We start from the raw sequence: 9,893 nt of genomic DNA, 5'->3' as shown, positions 1-9,893 counted from the left end.
TATTTACCAGTCGTCTTTGCCAAACAACTCAAGCTCAGTCAGAGAGGATGAAATCTCTGTGAACAGTTTCACAGGTTTTATAAACCACAGATTCTCAACTGAATTAAGGTCTGGACTTTGAGTAGGCCATTCTAACGTACTATGTGTGCTTAGACGTAAATATTTGCATTGAGATTTTGGCTGTATGTTAAGGGGTGTAGTCATTCTGACTACAACTGCAACAATTCACAGTAGGCGTTGCAATATCTGTCTGTGGAATATTGCAATAGCCATATTTTATGTATCATGCACCAGGTGATCAGGTCTGGAACCTGATTTATAGTTTTAGTGGCTGAGATACCAAAGCTCACAGAGAAGAGTGATGCCATTTTTTAGTGATAGAAATAAGTCAAGAAAATGCAGCTTAATGCAAATCATATCTATGTTTTTACTGTTTGACCTATCTTAACCCTGAGTTAAGGCAGATGTGGCCTGTTTCTTTTTCCAGAGCGTTTGTTGACCTAAATTCACACACTGATCGAAAAGTGTCCAACAGACTTTACATGTTATCACAAATCCCACTCCAAGATAAATAAATCCACTAAAATTATTCACTTTGAAGTATGAAGAGTTTTTTTCTAACTGTTAGAAATTTTATTTTTTAGAAAAAACTGTTTCTAATTACCTTATTTTGAGGTGGATTTATGAATCTTGAGTAAACTCTTCATTAAAATTGATGATCTGGGAATCTGCTGCTAATTTTATAATGCTTCACCATCTGGGTATTCCTCCTTGGTTTTGCTCTTTTATATCTTGTAGTATTTTTTTTTCAATCAAATTCAAAAATGCTTTATTGATGCAATAATAAATGGCTACTGATTTCTGAAGAAATCAGTAGCCAGGTCAGACCTAAAAGAAAATTGAAAGTCTGTATCAGCCTTTTGATTGGTCCAGCTTCATTTCAGGTACAACATTGGACAGTGCTGCAATTTTTTTAAACACAGTCTTGTAAAAATATGCTTGACCTGCTATATGGAGAACTTTATGTTCAGAAAAAAAGATAAATAGCAGCTGGACAAAAGCCCTGGGACAGTGTAGTTTAGGTAGAAAATTTAAACGTAGTTTAAACAATGAGTCACTTCCGACTAGCATCAATTTTTTGAGGAGACCTGGCCAAGATGGCACACAATTATTATCACCATCCATGTTCTTGAGCCTAGACAAAAATCATGTTCAGGCCTATAAAAACCCATAAAACCTTGATAATTAATGTTGGCTTGATATGTTGATAACAACGTCTGGAATTGTATATTTAGGCTCTCTTGGATAACATAAAACCAGACACAGTGTAAACAAAGGAGCTTGTCAGTGATTAACTCCACATATGGTAAATGGCCTGCATTTCTACAGCACTTTGTAAAGTCAGAGGACTCCAAAGCACTTTCAGACAATTAACCCATTCACACACACACACATTCACACACAAATGGTGGCAACAGCTGCATTATAGCCACAGTTTCCCTTTCGGCAGACTGACAGAAACGACCATCAGCAGGCAGTCGCCATCGCCCTCAACAATAAATACGTCTTGAAGTTATTCAAAATAATCCACCCGTCCATTCTCCCCCTTAACAGAAATCAGGTAAAAAGGGCAACAGGTCCGTGAGGGAGACCACCGATATTTTAGTAGACAACAATTGCCATTCAGTGTTAAAATTTAATGCCATGAATGTGATAATATGCTTAATTACATGGCATTACCATGAGATACATCTTAATACACCAAATCATGTTAAAAATTCTCTGATCCCAGCTTTCAAATCCTTGAATTTCTGCACCTTAGGCAGGAAGTTTTCCTACATCAACACGTCATAAACCAGTTTAGATGCTTCCTGATGTGGGAGCTTCCTGTTGATTCTGCAGACTGGGATCGGGAAATATTTAGCTGTGGACCAGAGCCAGAAAACGTCTGTCTGTGTTCTCTTTCCGTGTGCTCCTGTGTGATGTCTACATGTTGTAGTCAACACTAAGTAACCCCTCCGTTCTCCGGTCTCCCCTCTCTTTCAGTTCCTGGGAATAGCCTTCCTTGGCATCGGCTTGTGGGCTTGGAGCGAAAAGGTGGGTGTGTTACATATTTAGGAGGCAGAAGTGGCAGCAGCTAATCATACAAGTCTTCACACCCGGCAACATCTGCAAATAATCAGCAGATTGTTTTTCTTTAATTTCTCACTTGTATCCGAATGTCTGGGTGGAATGTGAACGTGGCCTTACTGAATGAGGAAGGAATGTCGTTTTCCTGCGAGACATCCTGAAGAACAATGAGAGGATCTGATCTGATTCATTTCGCAGACTGATTCATTGCTCTGTACTAAGGTTACAGTGGGACTCTGAGCGCTCAGCTCAGCCGTTTCCACACTTTATGCGAAGAACATTTATGAATGTACCGTTAATACTTGTCCATAAAGAACGCATTGTTGTCATGTGAAGGAGTTTGTCACTTTACGTTAGCAAAAACCCGATGTTGGGCTGGATCAGTGGGTACTTTGTTTCTTACAGGCTGTGACAATTCTGCCTTCTTGTCTGGATCTGTGAAAAACACCAAAAGTATCGTATGCTGACAAACACGAATTGTATTTTAAATCCAAAAAAACTTGATTCCTTTGGAGTAGTCAGCTAAAACCTTCGTTAACAGAAGGACGACAAACCCGTCTTTGCTGGGCTTGTTTCCTGTTTGTTAAAGACATTTAATGTACTTTATCTCTAAGTGGATCATTTATCTGATAGTAAGTTTGCAATTATATTAGCCTAATTGATTTTTTTTTTCATTTTTGTTAGTGAAACTGTTTGACATAACCTTAAATATATTGTTACTATAATCTCCTCTTTCAGGATCATGATCCTCTGCTTCAGTGGAAGTTACATGCTACAAGTTTGGGAGAAAGTGTTGCCTTCAAACAGACCAAAATTACAGCTAAAAGTGAATCACTGATGCTTATGAAGTTGTGCTTCCTCCCCAGGGTGTTCTCTCCAACATCTCATCCATCACTGACCTGGGGGGTTTCGACCCGGTGTGGCTCTTTCTCGTGGTCGGGGGAGTGATGTTCATCCTCGGTTTCGCTGGCTGCATTGGAGCGCTCCGGGAGAACTCCTTTCTTCTCAAGTTTGTATGTTGCCTCCGGGCTTGTTCAGAGATTTCGTTCCACTTTTACTTTCCGCTTATCTTGATCTTGAAACGGTGACTGTTTTTGCATTTTAGTTCTCAGTGTTCCTGGGCATCATCTTCTTTCTGGAGCTGACCGCAGGAGTTTTGGCCTTCGTTTTCAAGGACTGGATAAAGAATCAGCTCAACTTTTTCATTAACAACAACATTCGAGCTTACAGGGATGACATTGATCTTCAAAACCTGATTGACTTCACACAGGAATATGTGAGTGCTAGCTTTTTTTTTTTTTCCCAATCCCTTCTCTGATTTCTCCCGGATACTACTTGACCCTGTGTTGATCAGTGATGTGGGACTTTTTGGCATTCACATCAAGCTTTGTTTACGTCTCTCTGACCTTGCAGTGGGAGTGCTGTGGAGCTTTTGGAGCCGATGACTGGAATTTGAACATCTACTTCAACTGCACTGATTCCAACCCGAGTCGTGAGAAATGTGGAGTGCCCTTTTCCTGTTGCACCAAAGATCCAGCTGTATGTATTTTTTTTTATAAGCATTCCTTAGTCTTGTTAGTAACACATAGCAATGAGCACAGTATGTTGATTCTTCTCTTAAGAGTTTAGATGAAGTAGGAAACATAGTCAGTAGTGGAGACCATGTTGTAAAAGTTTTCCAGATGACAGAAAGCTGCCTGACGGTGTCAGCTGTGATGGCGATCTTCCAAAAGGAAGTTAAAGCGTCAATGTTTATTTCCCTCAGACTCAGCATACAGGAAAGTCTGAGAGAAGAAGGGAGGAGACCTTTTCCAAGGATTTTTATTTTTTTTATAGTTTGTTTTCATTTGGACAGAAAAACTCTCCTACAGTTGCTCGGTAAGCACAGCCTTGACAGCAAAATATTGCAGCAAAGCACTCTTTTTAATGAAAGTGGCTGCAGGACCTGCTGTCCCGGCAAGGCGGTGCTTTAGAAAAGCATCATGGATATATTCAGCAATAAGTTTCCTGGAGTGATACTCAGACTGACGGCTAGACTCGGTCATTTTTAGTGATATGATTTATACATTTGAAACGTGTTTTGATTAATATTTCTGTCACATTGTCCCAAAATGAGCTTTGTTTGTTCTAATGGTTTTGATAAAACTGTGATGGTAAGAAAAAGGCTACTACGGATCATGTTTTAGCTCCACTGGAAAAAAAAGTTGTTAAATCATTCAGAAATTGAGTTTGAAGGATGCAGTGACATCTAGCAGCAATGTGGAAAATTGCAGATCACCGAATAACGCTTACTGTGGTGACAACTGTATTGGACCCAAAAAACACACCTTTAAGTTACAGTCCTGTAAAATATAAACCAAAATATTTTCTTTCTTTCTTTTCCAATAAAAACATAATTCTAAACACGATTCAACACTTGAGTTGAGATGTTAAAGTCTGATTTAATAAGTCATGTTCTAATTGTTATTGCTCTTTACCTCTAAGTGGATAGTCTCAAATTGACATTTTAATACCATGAACTATTTGAAGTTACAGGCCTATGGCCAAGTCATGTTTTTTTTTTTTTGTGAATAACCTGTAGTTTGCGTCATTTATAGTTTTTAGAGTTTAAAAGCTTGGATTTTACTGGCTTGAAACTGTTAGAAACATCAGAAAAACTGAAATAGTTTTTATCCATATCAGCTGTAAAGAGAGAAATATGCAAGTAAATTTAACATTTTAAAGTTTCTCTATGTTTTTTAATAATCAAAGCTTTAAATTGGAGCACAAACGATATCCTTTTAACAACAGCCTAAATAAGTGCTGGACATCTTAATGACAACTGATATAAAAAAGGATGCCTACAAGCATTAAAATGGATTTTTACACTTCTTGTTTTTTGTGTTTTTTTCACCTACCTGAATTTACTCACTTTTTTATATAATAATAAATCCAATTTTCATAAGCATAATCAATTAAACAGATACATTTTCCCAAAATCAACGTGTTTTCTCTATTTCCATTCAAATTGCAGCAGTATGATTAATTAAGTTAAGCTGTAAGCCATTTCCTTTTTTCACAGGAGGACGTCATTAACACGCAGTGTGGATATGACATCCGTGCAAAGTCGGTGAGTTGTAAACACAAACTCTGAACTCTACAGGCGAGTCCAAGTTGTCCAAGGCTGTAATATTACAGTTTGGGAGTGAATCTGGTAAAAACAAAAGGCGGAGGGAGCTAAAGCTCATCATCCATCAGGTGGAAGCACGGTTCGCTGTGTTGTTTTTCACGGATTATTTGAAAGAGTATAAAAGTCTAAAAATAAAAAAAGGTAATTACTTTTTAAAACGCTTTTTACTGGTTTCATTCTCTTTGGGGACTGCCTCTCTCTCATTCCCTAGCAGACCTTGTTGATTCAAATGAAAATGTATTTTAAATCTAAATCCTCCAAGCTTATAATTCTTAACTGTACAAACTACTGTGAGATCTTCATCCAGAAAGCTATTGTGGCAATGAGAGCGTAAAGGGCAGAGTGCGAACGGCTCTCGGTTCTTTGGCCCAAAGCTGCGTGAGCTCATCGGCAGCTCCACCCTAGTCACAATAATCCTCTTTCATTTCGCTTCCAAACTCCTCCGTCTTCAGAACGAAGCAGCTGGCTCTCCATCAGTACTCAGGGCGGTGTGTGGTATTACTCACACGGCAGCAATGCGATGCAATGCAAATTGAGCCGCCCGCCGCCCTCCCCCCACGTCATTAGCTTTGGCTATTCTCCACAGCAGCAAAATGTAAGGGGAAGGCTCTGTTTGTTTTCCTGGCCTTGCATTTGAGCTGCAGTTGGGCAGTTTTAGCAAGACTCAGAACAGGAAAACAGTGAGCCGAGTTATTGTTCACAAGTGAGGAATATTAGAGGGATTTCACTCAGAAGGGAGAACAAGAGATCAAAATACAGCTCATGTGCTCCCGTCAAAGGTAACCGTGCCGTTAAGGATTACAAAAGAACATGCAGACCCAGAGTTTCCCAGAGATTCTTATTCCTTGCAGAGTTTCTGCAAGGAACAAGAATCAGAATAATTCATGGTTTAACTCATGAATGTGTCTGTTTTTTGTTTTTTTTTAGGACTCAGAGCAGAGAAATTTCATTTACATCAAAGGCTGCGTCCCACAGTTTGAGAGGTGGCTTCAAGACAACCTGACCGTGGTGGCGGGCATCTTCATCGGAATCGCATTACTGCAGGTGGGGAAGTGTGTGGGGGGAAAAAAACCCCCATCTTACATCTGATGTGTTCCTGTGTCTAATATCATTCTAATCTGGTCTGTTTGTGTCTGTTCTTAGATATTTGGGATCTGTTTGGCACAGAATCTTGTGAGCGACATTGAAGCTGTGAGAGAAAGCTGGTAAGTGACAATAGTTTGTTACAAAAAACGTGGGACGTGAGTTTCAGCCACAGGACTCTGAGCTGCCAAATGGTTCCATAGCGCTCCTTAAATATTGGCACCTTTGGAGAAAATAAGCCTTAAAATTAACCTCAACTTTGGTGCTATTATCATCCTTCTCATTGTTCTTGGTGACGAGATAAACATTGTTTCCCATCCAGCTTTGCAGGTCACGGTTCCAGCTGTTTTTAACTCATTTAGGCACAGATCATGGCATGTACATCATATGCTTCTCATTCACGCAGAGCAAACGTCTCAAATGCGCCTGCACTTTATTGGCACGTCCTCTTGGCTTTCCCGTCGCGATTTTGAAGAGTGGGGTGAGAGAACGGGCCAGCTGTTTCACACCAAACATACTTACTGGGTTTCTGCGAGGTCTCAAAAAGTCATAAAAAATAATCCTCTTAATTATAGACCTCAGCCAGTCTTAAACAGGACCAGATTTTCACCAGCTCTTGAATTACTTTGTGTTGACAAAACTGCAAATGCCAGGAAGAAAGAGGATCAGTAAGGTACACTTGGAAGGAGTTTGTCCCCAAACAGCGACTGTGGCTCTATGGATAGAGTTGTCGTCTTGCGATTGGAAGGTTGTAGGTTTGATTCCAGCTTCCTCCTGCCACATGTCAATGTGCCCCTGGGCAAGGCACTTAACCCTAAATTGCCTACACATTTATACACTGTGTATCAGTGTATAAATGTGTGAGCGTTTGTGAGTGCGAATGGGTGAATGTGACTCTAGTGTAAAGTGTTTGAGTGGTCAAAAAAATTATCAGATTATATAAGTTCAGTCCGTTTACCATTTAAATTCGTATGTTTGCATGAAAAAAAATCAAACATTTTTGCTGCATTAAATAAGGTCTATATGTAACTTTTTTTTTGTTTTGTTTTTTAGACTTTTCTTTTTTAAAGAAGAAAAAATCAGGAAGGGTTTTACCTAAGCTTTGTAATTATGTATTGCGTTGTGCTGTTCTGTTATTTGCAAACCTAGGGAGGCATTGTTCTTTTAACTCTGGCTTCTGTTTGTGTGCAGTCTGTTCACCTAAGACCTACACACAGCGGCAGGAGGGATGCATCAGGTAAGCACTGAGAGATTAAATCTCTCTCCTTGCATTGTATTATCTAGATTTTTCCCTTTCCGCCCTGCGTGTTTGGACTGACAGTTTTGTTTTGTCTTTCCTCTGCAGGACTGAAGTTTGGACACCATCAGCCAAGATTCCACCAGTCTCATGTAAATAGTTCATTACAAACTGATACGAGTCGTTTTAGATGAAATGCTCTTTCCGAAATCTGTTCAGAGCTCTGATGCAGAGCGTCACAAAAACAGTCTAATTCATCCCCGTACAAGTAGCTCTAAAAGTAAAAGGATTGCATGGAGGAGATGAGGAGGGAGATGATTTGTGCACACAGGAACTAAAGTGAGGTTGAAAATGAGTTTTTACAGCTGCAGCTTGCAGCTGCTGCATTGGGAGGATTGCGCGCAAAGACGAAAGAAGTTCCGGAAACGCACCGCATGCCGTTTGCCTTCTGATGGATCACTGGCTCCCCAAAATGTATTTGATTTAGTATTTCACGGTGTTTATTGAATCATCACACTTGACCCGGCTGGTCGGCACTTTGCCCAGCGTTTAACGGACTCTGCTCTAAACTACTGTAACTTTAGTGAAGAGTTTTCTCTGTGGGATTTTACAGCTTCACGTCACCGATTATGGGAGGCTGTGTAAAGTTTAAAAAGCTCATCAGTGACAGAAAAGGTCCCAAATGCATGGATGCAGTGTGCAATCCAAATTCAGCTCGAAGCACTTTAATCATCATGAAACAGTGATGGAAGTTAATTTCAGCGTTTTGGTTTCGTTCATCTTTTCTTAATTGGGGAAAGAACGACCGGAGGTGTTCGCACCTCGTGTTTGTGAGTTTTATTTTCTTTCACTTATTAATACGAATTACGCATTTCCACTGATGAAATCAAACTAATTGTGATAGAGATGATGGCTTATTACCGCTCCTTTGACATCGCCTACTTCAGCCGGATGTTTTTAAAGTAATTTCTCAAGTGCCATAATTAACTGCATGCTGATTCCCTTTTCCCCCTTTAACAGCATGCAGATGCAATTTACGGCCGGCTCATAAAACTCTCCAGCTTTTCCACCAGCAGTTTTGGTTGAGGAGAGTATTGAAATCAGACTGAGCCGGGATACAGTTGTTTCTGTGTTTGCATGTAAAAAAAAAAAAAAGTCCTTTCAGGCTCCTGGAGCAGGTTTATTGGAAATCTTCCCTCTGCTTTGAAATGACTGTCATTTCTAAACATTTGTTTATTCGGTTCACTGGATTTCATGTAGATACTTTAATAAACCAGAAATGGTTTTTAAAAATATTGATTTTTTTTTTTTTCAGTAAAAGCTTCTGATTGTCTGTGTTTGCTAATCACATCGTTTCTCACCATTTAGTGCCATATTTGTGATCCCTGCTTAGAATCTGTTTTTTTTTTCTTGTTTCCTGTTTGTTCTTGTAAATATCAAACGTCTTCTCGGAAAACAAATAAATTCTTCCTCATTCAACTCTAAGATGTTGACGGAAATAAAACTGCTAAGATTCTTAATTTTGGCTGTAAAATTCTGTGTTTTGACTTGAATACAAAAATACAATTTCTGATGTATGTTTCTCACTATCATAACAGTTATTACCCTTTAAGGGTTGGACAGTTCCTTTCATTAATATCATTTGAAAGATGGTGCATTTTCTATTTCCAGTGACTTTACATTGTAAAATATGTAAATGTGCAAATATCTGAATAAATGTCACCTTGTACGTTTTCTGGGTTTAGTTTTGTTGAGATTTTTTGTTAGTGAGGGGGACTGGGATGCAGACAGGAAGCTGGAAAAGAACAGCTTTTAAATCCTTTTGACCAAAACAATACCAAGAGCAAAACAGGATACCTAAAAACCAAACCAAAACATGGCATGAGATGAGGCCAAGCCAACTGGGATAAATTATTTGGATTGCACACAGCGATATAAAGTAGTACAGTGGAAGAAAAGGATACATCATTTTTTCTAGCTTTACAATTACTGATATTTTTGTATACATTTATTTATTTATTTTTTTTTGGAAGTTGCTCCAGATCTTCTCCATCACCTTAGATGGAGAGAATATATGGACATAAACTTTCAGGTTTTGCCAGAGTTTCACAACAGGCTGTATTGCCTGGATTTCAGCCATTTTAATACATGACTATGTTGTGATTTCAACCCTTTTATAGTCATTTCTAGAAACAAAAATAGTAACAAACAGGATGACTTGCATTTTCTTGGTATGTTTAAAAATGAGCTGTTTTTCTTATTCTGTTAATGAGT

At 39.0% G+C, this 9,893-nt stretch overlaps 1 protein-coding gene across 1 annotated transcript in view; it reads left to right on the top strand.

Moving 5' to 3' along the window:
• Positions 1–9,353, top strand: part of LOC103137838 (tetraspanin-5) — a 10,562-nt gene extending 1,209 nt beyond the window's left edge. Inside the window, exons 2-10 of the mRNA XM_007551788.2 lie at positions 2,047–2,097; positions 2,997–3,143; positions 3,236–3,406; positions 3,544–3,669; positions 5,192–5,239; positions 6,227–6,343; positions 6,443–6,504; positions 7,574–7,619; positions 7,728–9,353. Of these exons, the coding sequence (XP_007551850.1) occupies positions 2,047–2,097; positions 2,997–3,143; positions 3,236–3,406; positions 3,544–3,669; positions 5,192–5,239; positions 6,227–6,343; positions 6,443–6,504; positions 7,574–7,586 (735 nt within the window). The 3' untranslated portion in view covers positions 7,587–7,619; positions 7,728–9,353. The remainder of the gene's footprint in view (positions 1–2,046; positions 2,098–2,996; positions 3,144–3,235; positions 3,407–3,543; positions 3,670–5,191; positions 5,240–6,226; positions 6,344–6,442; positions 6,505–7,573; positions 7,620–7,727) is intronic.
• Positions 9,354–9,893: the final 540 nt, after the last annotated feature.

This window comes from Poecilia formosa, unplaced genomic scaffold (genome assembly GCF_000485575.1).
Source record: "Poecilia formosa unplaced genomic scaffold, Poecilia_formosa-5.1.2 Scaffold44, whole genome shotgun sequence".
In the NCBI taxonomy this organism is placed as follows: domain Eukaryota; kingdom Metazoa; phylum Chordata; class Actinopteri; order Cyprinodontiformes; family Poeciliidae; genus Poecilia; species Poecilia formosa.
This window is presented reverse-complemented; position numbering and strand designations above follow the sequence as displayed.